At 34.2% G+C, this 18749-nt stretch overlaps 1 protein-coding gene across 9 annotated transcripts; it reads left to right on the top strand.

Moving 5' to 3' along the window:
- The first annotated feature begins 197 nt into the window (after positions 1 to 197).
- Positions 198 to 18439, top strand: LOC142556172 (protein MICRORCHIDIA 6-like). Of its 9 annotated transcripts, none has more exons than XM_075667478.1 (21): positions 201 to 465; positions 2050 to 2156; positions 7350 to 7661; positions 7864 to 7938; positions 8042 to 8076; positions 8604 to 8682; positions 8812 to 8901; positions 8970 to 9042; positions 10892 to 10970; positions 11819 to 11947; positions 12058 to 12156; positions 12284 to 12382; positions 12530 to 12667; positions 12841 to 12933; positions 13664 to 13715; positions 13804 to 13915; positions 14227 to 14435; positions 14558 to 14670; positions 17239 to 17318; positions 17475 to 17517; positions 18181 to 18439. In XM_075667478.1, the coding sequence occupies exons 3-21, from the start codon at positions 7358 to 7360 to the stop codon at positions 18289 to 18291; spliced, it is 2013 nt and encodes a 670-aa protein (XP_075523593.1). In that variant the 5' UTR covers positions 201 to 465; positions 2050 to 2156; positions 7350 to 7357; the 3' UTR covers positions 18292 to 18439. The 9 variants fall into 9 exon arrangements, 8 of the variants coding, with proteins under 8 accessions (XP_075523593.1, XP_075523594.1, XP_075523595.1 ...); XM_075667479.1 differs by having other exon boundaries at positions 2089 to 2156; XM_075667480.1 differs by having other exon boundaries at positions 201 to 404.
- The last annotated feature ends 310 nt before the right edge of the window (positions 18440 to 18749 follow it).

Here is an 18749-nt window from a genome sequence, read left to right on the forward strand (position 1 = left end):
GTACGATATCATATGGTTCTAATTTTATAATCAAAATTTTATCTTTTATTTTAGATCTAAAATAATTAATACCTAAACATCATATATTAATTTTATATTTTTAATATTTTGTATAGAATTTCATTGAGAAAAAATACTTGCAAACATTTGTGGTAGATATGTCATAAAAAAATTTGTTCCATTATGTTTTTCAATTTCAGTAGCCAACAAAACAAAAAACATGAATCGCGGTAAATGAAAGGGCATTTTTAATGATATAATAATAATGGGATTTCCCTCTTTCTTTCTTATTTTGTGATCTGTATATTTCCCTTCTTTCTATTTATATGGCCAAGGGTTTCGATTCCTCCGAGGCTTAAGCGAACCGTTACCCATCTGATATACGCGCGCGAGGGGTTTAACTGGTAAGTGACACGAAGTTACCAGTGTAAAGTCCAATTCAACGGAGTATTCACTTCCGTCGAGGTATTTTTTATTATCTGGGTCTTTGTTTCACTGAAAATAATATAATGGATTGATAGTTTCCCACTTTTCAATTGATGGCTTAACGTTTCCGAGGAAAAAAATTGAATGAGTCAATTGTATGATCTCCTTGATTAACCTAGAGCACTTGATGAAGTTCGATTTCGGCATGATTTAGACTGTAAAATATGGTTTTATATGGTAGAAGAGTACCCATATAACTGATTCCGTAGTTTATCCCATCTGTATTTTCTGTAAACAAAATGTATGTAAATTCCCCATGAACAATTATTTTTAATATTGATTTGGTTTGCTAATAATTAATATTTTTGAATATTGATCTGGTTTGCTAATAATTCACATTTTATTGTTCTGGAGATAACTATCATTTATCTGATTCAGATTTGTATCACAACTTGATAGAAATCTTATACCTATATGCCTCTAACCAGCTCAATTCTCCTTTAATCCAAACTTTGAAATACCGTCGTGCCCGGATATAAGTAGACTCTCACTCATATTTAGTGAAAAACTTGCACCATTTTTTGGTAAATATATGTTCTATATTTGGTTAGATTTTGTTGAGATTTCGCTAATTATTTCAATTTATTTTTTTCATACATTTGATTTGTTTCCTTGTAAATTTTGGTGTGTTCGGATGCTTAAAATTTTAGATTTGGATTTGTAATTAGAATTGGATTTGGAAATCCATGGATTTAGGATTTTATCTTGTGTTTGGTTTGAAATTTAAAAATTTTATTTAGAATTCAATTCTTGTTTGGAAAAAACAAGATTTGAATTTGAAAATTTAAAATTTTACTAAAATAATCTTAATTATCTTTTACATAAATCAATATTTAAAACATATTATTCACATTATTAAAAAACTGAAAAATTAAAATTAAATTTATCATATATTTCCCTATATCATTTCAATTGTATTTGTGTTATACAAACTACATAAACTATTATATAATTAATTAACTAATCTTAACAAATACAAAATGAATTATTAAAATAAAATAATAAAACATAACATCTAAATATTCAAATTTAAATTCTACGAAATAAATTATTTCAAAATTAAATATTCAACCACATCCTCATTTTATAAAAAGAAAAATAAATTATAATCGAATAAAAAATTGTTCAATATTCATGACAACTATAAAATAGATCTCAGGAATCAAATATGCAAAATAAAAAATAAATAAATTGTTATTTAATCCAACCATTACATATAAAGATGGTAGAAGGATAGTAGGATACTAATTAAATTTTTTTGTTATGGATTTTTTTTTTAGGTTTATTTAAATCCAAATCCCATCAAATCTGACCAATTTTGAGAAGATTTGTTTATACACAATGAAATTCAGTCAAATCCTGTTAAATCCCTTAAAATCCAATTCCATTTTTAAAATCCAACTAACCAAACGATTAAAACCAGGATTTATAGATTCAAATCCCCACAAATCCCAATCCTTGATTCCAAATATAGGGTTAGTTTTTGAAGCTTATATAAAGGCCTAAGCTTGAGTTATTAATCATTTCTATAAAAATAAGAAAAACACATCAATTTAATTTCAGATGGACAATTGGAAAAATACTCTCACCACTCTTTCGTAGGATAACCTGTTTGCATTTGAAGCGAAGGTGGAAGGGTTCAAGGACCAAATATAATGCCTGATGTTAAGGTATAAGCCTCTTTATTTTCATATCTCTTTGACATTTGTATTTAATTATAGTTAGATAGTGTGTAATAGGATTTAAAATGGTGCACATGCGTTGTGATAATTGAAGCTGGAGTGATACAATAGATTTGGGTTGAGAAACAAACAGTCGCGGAAACCTTTTTAACGGAATGACGAAACTCATTTGAAAATGCTCAACTAGACGAGTAAATAAGTAAAGTGAAAAATTTTGCTACACAAGAAAATATTACATAGGAATTATAGAGACTGGAAGGTGAATCTCTCTACCCCCAGGAATCTACTATATGATATTTGAAAATCACTGTTTGCATATACACAATATATACGTATCCAGGCTGTCATTTCCATTCACCACTCATGAATTGTATGATAGCATTCTCTACAATCGATACTTCTCTCACACAATTAAGCGATTGGACTGTTGGTACAAATGGCTAGTCGATAACTCCGGCAATTTCACGTCCACTAACATATCGTTATGTTCTAATAACTTGACAACTAAACTAGCTAAATCCAGATTCTAAGTCAAACCAAACTTGAGCTCAAAATAAGTTATTTTTCGAGATTTGACCAGGCCAAAAAAACTGAGCTCGAGTTAGTGTTCGACCTTGGTGGGTGAAGGTGGGTGACGATAGTCATATCAAGCCTGCTTGGACTGGGAAAACACCTTTAGGGGAATTTTTTTCACTTCAACACTGCACAAGGCTATAGTTTTGGTTGGCCTAGTGAGTCTAGAAGTGCCAATAATAGCTTCTTAAACCACTTAAGAACACTCTGAAATATTTAGATGGAGAACCATATGCAGAGCCAAGAACGATGCTCAATAGTCTTGTCAATAACACGACTTAAAACACAATGCTTATTCCCAAAACCTCAAGGGAATTTTGTCTTTACTAAATAGCTTTCCATGTGCTGTCAACCGAAGAGTGACGGCATGTTTTCGAACGATACAAAAATTCCACACCATTGTATCCCAAAAAACCCTAGCACACTTCACCCCAAAAGATTGGTGTGCCAGGCTTGCCCTTGCAGACCCAGAATAGAGCCAAGGGGTCAATAAAGAGGCAACCTGGGATGCAAATAAAAAATGGACTATCTCATCCCGTACGCAAAGAAGCTTTTTTACGAGCAGAGCAGGGTAATGGAGGCGGTGGCAACAATGTAAGCGACATGGAATCCATGAAAAGTAAATAGGAATTAACACCGAGTGAGTAGAAGCTGCAAATGAATGAGTTATCGAGGAACTAAAAGCGTATGTGTAAGATGGTTGAGAAGGTCACAAAGTATGTTGAGATGAGGTTTGAAGGGGGTGGGGTAAACATACCTTATGAAGAAAGCTGTAGACAAGATATTGGTGCAAGAAAAGTTAATGTCGGAGAAATTTGAGGAACACTAATGTCATTTTTATGTTATCATTTTTAGATTCGTGTTCCAATTTTTATAAATATTCATCCTAAACATATTGAAAGCATAAAAACAATTTATTTTTTTTATCCTAAAGGATGCCTACTCTCGGCCACACCTCGAGGCAAGCATGGACTCGATTTTTAGTTAGTATGTCAATTAAGCACTACATGTTGTAGGTTTGCTTACTTTTCTTTTCAATTCTTCAAAATGATTTGTGAACGAAAATGATTAATCATTTCTTCATGCAACATTCAACTCTCCTTGGTAAATACTTTAATGCAATCACTGAAAGTTTCGCCCTTTAAGTTTGTTCCGCTTTGCACCTTCATAATTATTTTTGGTTTCGAAGCATGTTGGCACTTGATACCTTCAATAGCTATAAATTATGGATAGATAATGTAGGAACAATTACATAATGAAGTATCAAACGCTCTATTTCTTAGAAGTTTTGATGACGTGGAAGAGATAATGATATTTAGTTTTAGGCTTCAATGAGCCTGTGTGTCTTTGAAACTTCATGGTCTCGTGTTACTTGTGGGCATGTAGTTTGTCTATGATGCATTTGTGCCTAAAACTTGACAACCTAGCCCTCTTTTGCACCTTTATGCTTGTTACTAGTAAATTTAGGCATTTAATGGATAATACTTCGAAAATCAAAGATGTCTATAACCTACCCAATCCTTGGCTATTTAGATTAGAGGACTTCAAGTCCTTGTTGGGATTTGCAACCTTTTGGGCAAGAGATTTGGACTCGATTTTGGGGAACTTTTGTTTTATTCTCTTTTGGCTTGTCTATAAATGGTAAGACTTCTAAGCAAAATGAGCTATCGATCAGGTATGTAACAAAAACTTTTAATCTGGTGAGAGAAATTTGTTTCGATTTTGTCTTCATCCCAGTAACTCACTAATTCATCTTCATTCCGACCTTTCCAACGACACGAGTCCAACCTTTCCAACGACACAAATGACAACCTTTTTACCAAATATTCAACTCAATATTAAAAAAACATATAGTATATAATAATTAATAATCTCAACATACAATTAACAATAACATTGGAAACATCACACCCAAATTTTATCAAACAAAATAATTTATCTAAAATATTAAATACAAACAAAAAATTGCATATTTGTGATGAAAAAAAATTCATTAGTTCCCTCAATATTAGGAGAATGTAATTTATATTTGAACTATTCAAAAGTTATGGGTTGAACTATTAACAAATTTTGGCTTAATTCTCCAATATTAAGCAAGGATAACATAAGATATATTTGGACCATTTCAAAGTAGATGCTGAAATATTAAGTAAATTTGGCCCAAAATTCCTGATGCCCACATAGTACATCAGCCCTTAATAGAGAAGCCATTCATTACTTTCATGCTCCAACTCATGCACAATGATTGTGGCTTTCTCATCGCTCCTAGGTTTTATCGAATAAAATCAAACAATCGTTAGGTGGTCTTGCGTGAAGGAAAAATAAACCCAAGTTGACGGTGTGCTAAAGTATGTTTAGCTGATGACTAAGATGCTTGAACATGTTTTGTACTGATCTACAACAGTGCTGAGCAAAGACCTGGTGCAAGAAAATTAAGGGTGTCAAATTCGGATGGATCGGGCGAGTTCGGGTCGGCTTGAAGCATGGGTATTAACAAAAATTTCTCAATCCAAAAACTATAAACCCGAACCTATCCGATGAACTCGATCAACTATATGATTTTTTACTATGCAACATTATTATTTTATTCTTTAACAAATAATTAAATAAAAATTCAAACCACATATTAGTAATATTTTTAATCTAAACACATAACAACAAACTTCACCTAAGTATGATAATTATGTTTCATGTGCTTAAATATTTAAATTAAATTTAAAAGTTTAATTGTCTAAATTATTATTTTTCCACAAAAGAAATAATTGTTTAGAAAATTCAAATATTTCACAAAAATAAATATTACACGATGAATGTGTATAAATAAAAAATATCTTCAAGCATCACAAAGTAACTTAACCCTAAAATAAAATGTCTAGGATGTTTGCATTGTGAAAAAGATATAAATGGTTTGGGTAGGTTCGGGTTGATGTGCGATCTGATTCTTAATTTGGGTCAACCCGAACCTAATCCAACCCAATTTTTTCGGATCCTACCCGATTTAACCCTAACCTTAAAATTCCCAACGCTAACCTAATATTTTTCGTGTCGACTCGGGTCAGGTTAGCGGGTTGGGTTTATTTTAAAACCCCTAAGAATAATGTCCATCCTCGATCTTAGGTGTTTCAGATGCAGGGCCGGACCTGAGGCGAGGCTTGAGAGGCACTTAGACCTTGCCTCAGGCTCACTCTGAATAAGTTTTGGATTTGGTGCCTTGCACAACACCATCGTTGGATCATCTAACGGCTATACAGTGCACAACACCATATTGTGCACTGTAGAAGATCCTTTCTCCTCTAAATGAAGGCCCAAAATTTTGAAAAAATGTTAGTATTACATGTTAGTTGTTACCTTTTTTTGGCTCGACGGCTGCTGCCTACCCTTGCAATCAAGTGAACAAGTTCTTCACCAAAATCTAGATTTCAAAGTATTTTTGCTTCTTGTTATGTTTCTTGTGTTTTTATGTTAGTAATATCTCTAAATAAATCCGACTATTCTTTTCTTTGTTTGTGATAACGGGATGTCATCTTCTAGTTCCGAACCAATTGCAAAATTTTTGCAGTGATTTTTTCCTCCTCCAATTTTTTCTTGTTTAATGACTCTAGTATTTCTTTCATTATTAACCAATTGCCATAGCTTAGTTCCCTGCAATATTTCTATTACTTTCAATCTTAGATTCTCAGGTATACATGCAAAATCTTTTCTTTTCTTTTCTTTTCTTTTAATTTTATTTTTTTCTGTTAAAATTTAACGAGAAGTCTGATTTTTTTCATTATTAAGAATATTGATCGTTGAAAAATTTAATACATCTGTTAGTATGAATGACGGGCTGTTGGATTAGATTAAATATACGGGGTTGGGAAAATGAAACTCAACTTGTAATTATTGTTGTAAATGCTCAAAATTGCGTAGAATTTTAATTGGATTTGTGTTATGCTTTTGGTTTCTGTCTTTGTATATTTTTTGGTGCTCAAGTGCAAAATTTTCAATATTTTGTCAAACAAACCTTCACAAATCTTGCCCATAAATAAAGGGCCAATTAAAATTAGATGATTTCTTCAAAGTTCTGTGTTTCGTAGGAAACTGTTAAAGCTATTTTTAGCCAAAATTCCACAAGTTTAGTTTTAAAAACTCTATATTGTTTGAGGAAATTAGTGAAAAAAATTGAATATTATTGTTGCAAAGGGCCCAAATTTTGGAGTTTGACAGAGGCCTAAAAATATCATGTATGGTCCTGTTTGGATGAATGACAAACCCATAAAGAGTGTTATTTACCTCCCTTGATGTTTGTTGTACTTGTGCATTAGATGTATTTCAAATGACTGTAAGTTGGTTTGTTCAAACCAGGGAGTATATGGTTGTCCAACGAGTGATGTGAGTTTTTTTCCCACTCTGACAAAGATGACAGGAAAGTTGTCGGTGCATTCCATATGCGGGGCAAAGATTATTCAAAGTTTACTATACAATAGTTGTTCAAAAAGTTTACTATGTCACATTTTTTTATTCTCTGAAAATTCAGTTTCTCCTCGTGCAATGTTGGATATTTTAAAGTAAACTTGCAATCATTTTTTTAGTATGATAACTCACTGACATGTTTCATTTCCTTTCCAGTCTCTGAAATGAGCTCTACCGGTGTCAATTTAAGTATCCTCCATGGTGTTGGAGAGGTAGATCAGAAAACTGTTAAGTTGGAGCAAAATTTGGTTAAAATATCTTTGCAGTCACAAGAGAATAGCAGGTTGGGTGCTTTAAATGCTGAACATGGTGGCTCACATATCTCGAATAAAGGGCAGTCTTCAATTGACGATTCAACGCTTTGCTCCACATCATCAATAACTCCAGCACCCATTAGTAGGCAGTTTTGGAATGCTGGAAACTATGACGAGACACATAATTCCAAGTCCACCAAGCCCACCTGTGGAGGTGTTATGCTCTCAGAGATCTGATGTTTCTCCTTTTTGTGATAAATGATCTTTGACATTCTAATTTTGAACTTAGACACAAACCATTACCTTGCTTTATCAGCTTTTAAATTTTGAATGTGGTTCCAGCAATTTCTTATCCTTGCCACCATTAATTTTTTTTCAACTAATGGTATTCTGACATTGTGCTCTTTGGTTTTCAGCTGGAACAGGTTATCTTCGTATTCACCCCAAGTTTCTTCACTCAAATGCCACTTCACATAAATGGGTGTTTGGTGGTATGCACTACTTATGTTGTTTCCCTGTTGACTTGAAGATATATTATTGGATATGGCTGCAAGTATATTTTTCTTATTCCTTTTTCGACTTCAATTTTCACAGCTATAGCAGAACTGGTCGATAATGCTGTGGATGAGGTGATATTCCATTAAAGTTTTATCACTTCTCTTCCTTCTTTTTACATGTTTGCCTTGTAGGAGTGGGTGATGTAAAGATAAACCTTGAAGCTTTGTTGTCATATTTATCTCATTGCACTCTTAGTCTCTTACTAGCTTCAAGGCTTGACATTTGAAACTTTGGTTTAATCTTAATAATCTGTTTAGTTCTGATGAGGTTATATTGTTCCCTGCCATGGTGACTATGGATTTTATTTGAATTAAAATTGCCTTGGTGTGGAATCCCCTTTATTTAGCAAAGTGAGGATGACAAATATCTGAAGGTGACAATGATTAACATTTGCTGTCCTGTATTTAGTCATTTAGTTGTAAAAATCAAATCGACTTAGCATTGACGGGGGTTGTGTATTGAGTTTGATTTCCGGATAGGATAGGATATCTTTGAGGGATTCAGGTTGCAAGTTTACTGCAAGTTCTGCCATCCTGTTTGAATGAGTGCTAATGCTAAAGCTGGTTTGGTATTCATGTTTTGTCTCATCGATTGGTAGGTACACAATGGGGCCACCTTTGTCGTAATAGATAAAACCTCAAACCCAAGGGATGGGACACCAGCCTTACTCATTCAAGGTACTTATTTTTCACTTTCATCAAATAACATGATATAAATCTTAGTCAATTGGTTATGCTTCTAATTAACATTCTGTGATCGATAACTTAAAGTCACATAATTGTAAACCGTGATGATTTTTCTGTTAGACAATGGTGGTGGAATGGGCCCAGAAACAATGCGCCGATGCATTAGTTTCGGCTTTTCAGATAAGAACTCAAAAACCACTATTGGACAGTGTAAGCGTAAAAAATATCGTTTATTAACCATATGGCTCCTGGAGAGAAGTTGACTTCTAGCCTTTCAGATGGAAATGGGTTTAAGACCAGTTCAATGAGACTTGGTGCTGATGTTGTTGTCTTCAGTCGCTGCAAGTACAGGTTGTTCTTTTTCTGGTTTTTCGATTAGTGGTATTCATGATACATATCTATTTATTTGTTAGCTCTCAATTAGTTTGCATTCTGTGTAATGTTCTATTGAGATGTACTTGAGGTATTCGTATATGGTATTTATGATGCATGTCTATTTATTTGTGAGCTCTCAGTTAATTTGCATTCTGTGTAATTTTCTATTGAGACGTAGTCATGTAATTGAGGTATTCGTATATGCTTGAAATCCTTCGGATTGCCTCGTATATGTGAAAATAATGGATTAAGTACCTAGATTTAGGGTATGAATTCTTTGAAAAACTGATGAATTGTGCTTGTGCGGGTGAACGAGCTACAGAACTATGGACCCGTCCTTGTTGGAGGCATCAACTGGGGGGGGGACCTTCGATCCTGATGTCAATTTACCATTTGATTGTCTTGTTTTCAGATGTGAGGAGGTTGTTGGAATGGAGTGAGTTGTGTTATTTATTGTGATGTATTGGGGATGTTCTTGAAAATCGAGAAATAAATAAGGGGTTGATCGTAGTTATTAAAAGCACAAGGTGTGCTTCTAGGCTCAAGACACGAGAAGGATCGGCCTGTGTCTAGTCATACCGAGGACAACTCTTCAACGTGCCACAGGCATAAAGTACACATTTTGGTGTGCTTTGAAGGCCAAAAGTGCAATTTAAGCAAGTCTTAAGTGAAATGATTGTATATTTTAGGTGGAATCTAATTTAAAATTGTAGTTTTGCTTTTATCACGAAGAATATTCATTTTACTATTTTATAGTTACTTGTAAATTAAATATTATTTACTACGTGAATTTTCTTGCTAAATCTAAATTTTATAAATACCATTTCTTGGAGTGCTTCACTTTGATAAGTCACATGCTTCGACTTGCGCCTTGAATCTAGGCTCTAGCGCACTTATGCGTCATGGTGCACTTTGCACCTTAATAACTATGGGGTTAATGTAGTAATATTAGTCCCTTTTAGGCTTTTACACTGGAAAAAAGAAGAAGAAATGATTAATGAAATTGGCTTGGCTTGTGGGAGACATTAGGTTCATGGTACTCCAAGATTACACAGCATATAACTTTTGCATTTGAGAAGTATTGATGACTTCTAATCTCTAGGTAGAGAATGAGTTTGTTTTATGTTATGTTACAGGATCTCAAGTCTTCTTTAAAAATGGCGTATTAGCTGTACTTAATTTAATAATGTAGTTTCATAATGCAATTTTTTCAAAGTGCTCATAAACCTTCATAAATATCTTGTCTACCTCTCCTCCATCTATTGTCAGTCTTTGGTCAGTTAATATGATTAATTACACTAGGTAAAAATATTTTTGTTGTGTATTGCTTTACCGAGTTTTCTTCACCTATCAATACTCGTATTTTCTGGCGTCAGACTCATTATAAATGGTTCTCTCTCTTAAAAAAAACAAAAACAAAAATCTGCTAATACTTGTGTAAATAACTGCTGCAGAACATTGAATTCGTAATCTTGTCTCTCAGCATGGTTACAATATTTATGCGCTCATTTTACTGACAACAATCACTTGTCCTTTTTGCTAATTTGGGTTGTTACAAATGCTAATGTTTTGTTGCACATCTTCTACAGAAAATTTCCTTGATTTGTCAAAATAAGATTATATTATGGTACTTTGTTATCCCCCCGCCCCCCTCTTTCCAATTCTTATATGCAAATAATTAAGTATTCCAAATTTTGTATCACTATCTTGATTCATTCTTAACTTCAACGATTAGTTTGATCAATTTTAATACTAAATTTATATTTCTTTCCTGAATCCTAATTTGACCTTATTTATGTGTATAATCTTCCTTATTTGTGACCAGGAATTCGACACAAAGTGTTGGTCTTCTATCATATACATTTTTAATGCACACACGGCATGACAGAATAGTGGTTCCCATGGTAAGGTTTTGTCCTGGTCTAATTTTGTTGACGGATTGTTTTAGTTCTCTGTGTTGGTTCTTTTTAGTTACAACTGGCAGTAAAACTGGTGAATATAAAATTGAATATATTTTTCTCTCTATATCTGTTTTTTATTTTTAGAATTTTCCTTTATGAGCAAATTTTCTTCTGCATTCTTCTGAAAACATCTCACGTGCATGACTACCTGTTTGTCGGTTGAAACGTTTGTCGGGGGACAAGTCTTTTAATCTGTAATGACGAAAAAAGAAAGTCCAGGCCTTTACCTCGTCCCCTCCACCATCCCTTTTTTTCATTTTAGCATTTTTGAGAAGTTGATATGATTGGTAATGATTATGCTGCATAGTGTGTTGTCCTGTAATTGTTGGAAAAATGGAGACAAAAAAGAACTGGAAATTAGTTTAGTTATAGATTTAACGGGGGCCGTTATACAGTGTCTGGAAAAATCAAGGAAAAAGTTCTTGAGAAAGTTTAGGCATACAGATTTTCACAATAGCAACTCCTGAAACAAAAACTTTTAGAAGATCACAACCGTCTAAAGTATTCCAAAAGTTCGTACTCAGCTCAGCTTCATGCTTATTTTTGAAAATTTCTTCAGATGCTAAAATCAATCGTTTTGTTGTGAAATCATAGTAGGTGTATCCTTTATATTAAGTTGATGAAGTATTGCTGAATCTTGTGGTTATATTTTTCTCGTTTCTCAGTAATCAATATTATCATTACTGTTCACATTGAGGAATGTTTTTCTTTTTTGTTTCTTCTTCTTTTAAAGATAGTAATTCATGCTGGATATGCCTGAAAGGTCTCACCATCTATCTACATTTGTGTAGGTTGATTATCAGTTTGACACCCAAAAAGGCACGTGGAATTCATTACACAACGAACAACATCATGAGAATAATCTTTCCATTTTGTTGCAGTGGTCTCCATTTTCCACGGAAGCTGAACTTCTGAAGCAAGTAAGCTTAGCTTTTGGGGGGCCAGTGTCTCTTTCTCTTTCTCTCTCTAAAGTTATATTTTCCTCTCATAACCATGATTTGGGATCTTCAATTTTTTCTCTGTCGAACAGTGTGAGGTTGTTGGTCTTCATGGCACCAGGATAATAATCTACAATCTATGGAATGACGATCAAGGAAAAATTGAGCTCAATTTTGAGTCTGATCCAGAGGTTCATATTTACTCTGAAAATCAGTTATAATATATTTGTGCTCTAGTCAATTGGGTTTTTTTTTTCCCTCTCCATGAATATATTTTGTAAGTTTAGTGTTGATTTTTACCGTGTTTGATGCTATCAGGACATTTGCATATCTGTGAAGGAAACCAACGCAAAAATGCATTATCGGATGACATTAAGTGAACATCATCTTGCTAATCGTCTTCGCTGTTCACTTCGAGTATGTTTGGGTGTTGTGAAATATTTTACTCTTTCTAACGTCTTGATAACATAGCTTAACCTATTTAATACTTTGCTATTTTACTCTTTGTAATGTGTTGATAGCATGGCATAACCTATTTAATGCTTTGTTTTTTCACCCCTGCAGGCATATTTATCAATCTTATACTTGAGAATTCCGCAGAACTTCTTCATATTATTGCGTGGACGAGTTGTCATTTATCACAGCATTGCCAATGATCTCAAATTTCCTGAGTTCATATTGTATAAGCCACAAAATGTGGAGGTTGGGAAAGCTTTCATTGTACTCATTAGCACGGACAAAATTATCATGTGTGTTAATACCCATATGCATTAATGCAGTTCATCGAAACAACTGGCCACAACCTTCCTGGTTGTTGTTGAACTTTCATGTTATTAAACTTGATGAGACTACAATTCTTCGTTTTATGACTGCAGGGTCAGGTTGTTACGACAGTTGGGTTTTTAAAGGAAACTCCAAATGTGAACATTCACGGCTTCAATGTTTACCACAAGAATAGATTGATATTGGTAAATATATTTCCACTAATTACTTTTTTACATTTTGTTCTTTGCCAGTTGTATAATACACCATGAATACTCCTGGTCTGTCTTGTGAAAAGAAACTTTTTGGAGAATAAACTGTATTTATTGTAGTGGAGAATGATTGATCGGTCAATATTTTGTCATGTGACACATGTATTTGGGTCGCTAATTTTGTGTTTATAATTCTGCGCACTATTCATCTTAACTTCCACTAAGTAGGCTACGGTGAAAGCAGAGGAATATTAAATTCCAGGGATGATGTTTTCTGATGAAATCATGAAATGAACGCATGTTAGCTTACATACTTGACGTTATGTATTTGTGTTGATGCTTTTGTTACTATTTTTTGAAAATGTTTATGAATCTGCCTCTTGAATGACTTGAGAAATCTTCTATTGTCCAATTCTGTTTGATTGAGAATGGACTCTTGCCTTGTGTTCATGTGCACTATCTAGAAGATAAAGACCATATGGCAAGTATATAATATGAATTATGATGACATTGATCTTATCTTATTTTTCTTGTATGCGTCTCCCAAGACATTTCATGACTTTTCCTTCCCCTCAAACACACAAAAGATGAAAAAGATTTATTAGTAAGAAAAATCAACCAGACACGTGCCAAACAATGAAGATATAATGATATTCTCTGAGGTGCTCACAGTTTACAACTGCATTCACCTTACATACGCATCTCATATTGTTTTCTTTTGCAGCCGTTTTGGCATGTAGTAAGCTATTCTTGCAGCAGAGGCAGAGGTGTTGTGGGTAAGTGTTTTGTATCCTGTTACTTCTTGCCATATTTGACCTTATTGTGCCAGGTTTCTGTCACCTGATTTGCTATAGGGTATGGCAGGTGTTTTGGAAGCGAATTTTATCGAGCCAACTCACAATAAACAAGAATTTGAGAGAACTCCAGTTTTCCAAAAGCTTGAAACCCGCTTGAAAGATATGACTCAGGAATATTGGTAAGTGATTTGCTTGAGGATACTTGGAGGAGGAGTTGTTTTATTTGATAGTGTTGGCTTTCAACTTATCTTCATCACCTAAAACAAAACGAGTTGAGAAGTACATGAACATCTGCTACGTTTTCACAAATAATGTGTTCTGTAAGAAAAAAGAACGTGTTATCCTGTTTGTCTCTGTTGTCGGTACTATATGATGTCATTTACAGTGGTTGTATCTGCATCTTGAAGAATTCAAGATTTGGTCTTTAATGTTGCTTATGGGAGAAAGATGAGATTCATTTGGGCTTATGAACATTCTTGAAGTTTGACAGGGATCATCATTGTGGACTTATTGGTTACCAACCTAAGAAACAACTCCGTCCAGAAATTGCACGGTTTTCTTCTGATTCTACACAAGGTCGTGGCACATATGAACCTATTTTGTTGGGTAAAGATTCCTTGGTGGCTGCTGGAGCAAAATTATCTGTAGCTGCTGGACATGAAGTGAATGCCTCTTTGAATCGCATGGCACCAAATCGTGGTATCTTTCATCTAAACTCAAAAAAGATTTAGAATGCTCAATCTTGAAGGGAGAGGCAAAAAAACTCCGAAGATTGTCATTCTTGTACCTAACTTGAAGATGTCTTGCATTTGATCGCACAGGACTGGCTCTGAAAAGGAAAGAGAATGATCACATGGTTGAATCTGAAAGGGAAAAAAAGATGGCTGTGAGAGGGCCCAGAACAGCTTCTGCTGTTCATGGTCAAGGTGTACAGGTATGCGCTCGTGTTGAATATTTTTGTCATTTGTGGCCACTATAGAAAAACCTGGATTTTTATTGTGCCATTCCTAATTATTTCAGAAATTCAATAAAATACTCTCATTTTAGTATAATTCTGAAACATGGTTCTACTTACAAGTTACACCCACCATCACACGTGTTCGTACACACATCCTCTGAAAGTCATAACCAATGTCAAAGTTGTAATCCCAGTTTACTTGGCACGTGCAGTTCAAAAGGGAACATGCAGTGAAAACGTATACCGTAGGTTGACAATGTGAAAAGTCTTCCCATCATAATTTTCTTTGTTCATACTGGGAATATGAATTTGATCCACACTCTTGTATCTGCTTTGAAATTTTATGACAAACGTGCCTTGATTTTGACTGAATATTCTCATCAATCACATGGCAATCATGCATTAAACTTTATATGGTTTATCACACAATTTTTTGCACGAGGTTTGATCACTCTTTCCTTGAACTTTTGACGTCTCTAATGCGCTTTTACATTGGATTATGTTATGGTCTCAGGTTTGAATCATGTTATGGGATGATCAATGTATTTTGGATAGGGTTTCGAGGCTTGTTTTCAGAAAACCTCGCAATCTCACATTCACTATTTGATTTTAGAATTCTGGATATTCTTATTCTTTGTAACAATAGCCATTTAAATACAAGGAAGACAATTAATTTCTCTAGCGAGAAATCTGCCGTAAGTCCCCTGTCCATGGTTAGAATGCATGATATATTAAAAAAATAAACTAAATAAAATCTTTCTAATTAATTCCTTATTTCTGAATCTTCAACACTTCATCCTTGATTTCACTAGTTTGTTCTTAATTCTTGCCCGTTACATTTGTCTCCCCTTGGAAAACATGCTTGTCCTCAAGCACGAAAATGGGATATTCCACGATCTTCCAAATTGTTGCCACTCTCTTGCTATTCTGAAAAATTCGCCACCACTTCAAGAACAATTTTTGTAGAAGTATCTCAAGGATTAAGCGCAAATTCTCAAGTTCTTCCCACTTTAACTTTGGTCGATCTCGTTCCCATTTGAGGAACTAGTGTTTGCCGTCACACTCAAAGTGGAAAGAGGCCAATCCTTGTCTTTATCCGGCCTGTGTTGGTGTCGAAATAACTTTTCATGTTGACTAAGATATATCATCAGGACTGATTGGCTATTGTACTGGGGAAAATCTAGATTCAAATTTTGAGGTACTTTTGATAAGTCATCCTCGCTGTCTCGATGTCCTTCAGAATGCTGGTCAGTGGGGCCCCGTTGATTGCTGCTGTCTTTGCCCCGATCTTCAGCCGATTGCATTGTTGACAGACTTGGACATCTCCTCCAATTGATCAAGAAGAGCTTTGTTGCCTTCTTTCATTGGCTGCCATGTCCTCTTGATACAAATTTTCAAAAGCTTGCTATAATGCTTGGAATCCCCCCATGACGACTGGTTCTTAAACCAACTTGTTAGGGTCTCAGATTTGGATCATGTTATGGGATGATAAATGTATTTTGGATAGAGTTTTAAGGCTCGATTTGAGAGAACCTCGTGATCTCACATTCACCATTTGATTTTAGAATTCTGGATATTCTTATTCCTTGCCAACATCAGCCATTTATATGCGAGGAAGACAGATAATTTCCCTAGAAAGAAATCTTCTGTAATTCTCATATCCATGACTAGAATGCATACAATATTAAAAAAGATAACTAAATAAAATCCTTCTAATTAATTCCTTATTTCTGAATCTTCCACCGCATCATCATTGATTTCAGCGGATTGTCCTTAATTCTTACCCGTTGCAGATTTATGTCGCTGCTCTTTTAAAATTTCACCTGGTGCTGTTATCAACTGTTTCTGCTCGTAAAGGCTTTTTATTTTTTCTGGTACAAGGCATAGTAGATTCAAAAACTTGAGGTTTCATGAAGTTTGAGTTATTTGTTGGTTTCCATGTTTATTTAACATAATTTAAAATCCGTCGAACACGTAACTGCAGCATACTCTGGTGAAAGGCTGATTGTGGTGGAAATCAATCTTTAAATTTTATGTAAAAATTTATCGATTGTAACTTATTGCCATCACTAACCTTATTGGTTAATTATTTGCTTAATTGAAACTTTAACATCATGTCTAACCTGGTTGTGTAGTTAGAGAGCTATGCCGCAGACCATATCGGGTTGAGTTCAGTCAATGATAATCACAACCCCTTGTGACTGCTCTACCATCCTTTTCGAAAATGAAATTCCGCTTACACAAGCCAAGTCCTCTGTTTTTTTCAATAAAATATATTACCTTTAGTTTGTTGGGCATGATTCTCTCATGTGACTCAACTTTGAAGCTTCTGTAACTATGGATTTGTCTGTTCATCGTGCCATCAAATTGATCTATCTCATAACTATTGTCTTGAATCAAACATTAGCTTAATGAGATATGCCCTGGTGTGTTGGGTTGATGAAAGCTTCAAGTATGTTGGCCTGTTTTACCTTATTCATCTGTCACTCTTCATATTTTTCCATGAGGAAATCTCTGGCCAACTTTTAGCTCCTTTTTTTGTAGTATTATGTTGCTCCTACAAACATTTTGGAACCCCAGGAGGCTGTTAGCGCAATTCAAGAAAATCAAAAGCTTCATGCTCAGTAAGTCTAAATGTTTGAATGAAATACTTAGGAATGACCTCACTTGTCTTTAAGACCTAGAGGCAAAGTGAAGCAACCAAAATCTACTGGGAACAATACATCGACCTATGGTTTACACTCTTAATCCTAATTCTTGCCTTTCTTTTAAAATAACAGATGTGAAGAATATAAGAAGACCGAGGACGAACTCAATTTCAAGGTATGCCGAATCACTGTGTGCGCTATGCTTTAACCCTTCATTGCCGGCCCTTTTTTTTTTTTTTTGTGGGTATTGGGTGCATGTTCAATTTCATTTGAGCCCTATATTTAATTCTAGGAATCCCAATTGCACATCCATTTCTTAAATTGCCTAACTAGTATTTATAGGGAGTTAGGTATGAAGAAGGTAGGGTCGTGACAAATGAGAATCAAGAAATCAATACGCGTTCGTATGCACACGGAGACACACACGAGCATGTGTTTGTGGGATGGGGGGTTGGGGAGGGTGTTTTTAAGTGAAAAACTTTAGACGTGCTTTGGCTATACATCTACCGTAGTGTGTGTGTAATTAAGTTAAAAAACAGCATTAGTATATTTAAGCATAAATAAGGCAGTAATATGGGACATAAAGTCCAAAATTACACAATTCACACGAAACGTGTGGTATATGAAAATAGCGAAACCATGGAGCGGAGACTCCAACATGCAAAAAGACTGCCCCTAATGACTATCAAATGATTGAGCAAATGGTAGGATCGTCTGCTTTGCTCTTAACTTCTAAAACATCGTTGGTCCTTATTTTTCTTTTTCATAATTATAATATCATATTGTGTTTTATTTCGTTCCTGGTGAAAATTAATATCTTTTGTGCATGCGAATGCAGGTAACACGTCTTAGTGCAGAGATACAGGAAGCAAAAAGGGAGTATGCCCGGTTGCTTCTTGAATCAAAATTTTTGGACAGGGTTAAAAGGGAAAATAGTCTTCGAACATAGACCAACCTCTTTTTTCAGAAATTTTTTCTTCCTATTTTTTCAATCTCTCCGTATTAACTTCGTAAATTTTGTTTGCATCATTTTTTGTTCATTTACTGCTGCAATTTTCAAAATATGAATAAATGTCGTAAGTTTTCTCGTCACTCATCTCTCTGATTATTTCACCTAAAAAACTCCCTTTCTGGTTTTGCGAAGAAAATATCATGACCCAAACGACGTATAAATAATATATTAAAAATCACGACGACATTTTTTTATAAAAATAAAAAACATATATTATATAAAAAAATTATAATGTACTTTTTTTTAAAAAAAAATCACAGTTAATTACGTATTAATTTTTTATTTATTTTCAAATATCTGTCCTATTACTAATAAATATTTTCTTTTATAAGAATTTTTTTGGAAGAAAAATTCTGTAAAAATTTAAAACACTAATAAAATGAAAGCTACATTGT

This window comes from Primulina tabacum, chromosome 9, assembly GCF_025594145.1.
Source record: "Primulina tabacum isolate GXHZ01 chromosome 9, ASM2559414v2, whole genome shotgun sequence".
In the NCBI taxonomy this organism is placed as follows: Eukaryota; Viridiplantae; Streptophyta; class Magnoliopsida; order Lamiales; family Gesneriaceae; genus Primulina; species Primulina tabacum.

What these genes read in the sequence shown, in the direction of transcription:
- LOC142556172 (XM_075667478.1), top strand. Translation starts at nt 7,358, where the DNA reads ATGAGCTCTACCGGTGTCAATTTAAGTATCCTCCATGGTGTTGGAGAG. An exon ending in ACCAGCCTTACTCATTCAAG is followed by an intron (nt 8,683 to 8,811) that starts GTACTTATTTTT and finishes TTTTTCTGTTAG; the next exon opens with ACAATGGTGGTGGAATGGGC. An exon ending in ATTTTGAGTCTGATCCAGAG is followed by an intron (nt 12,157 to 12,283) that starts GTTCATATTTAC and finishes TGATGCTATCAG; the next exon opens with GACATTTGCATATCTGTGAA.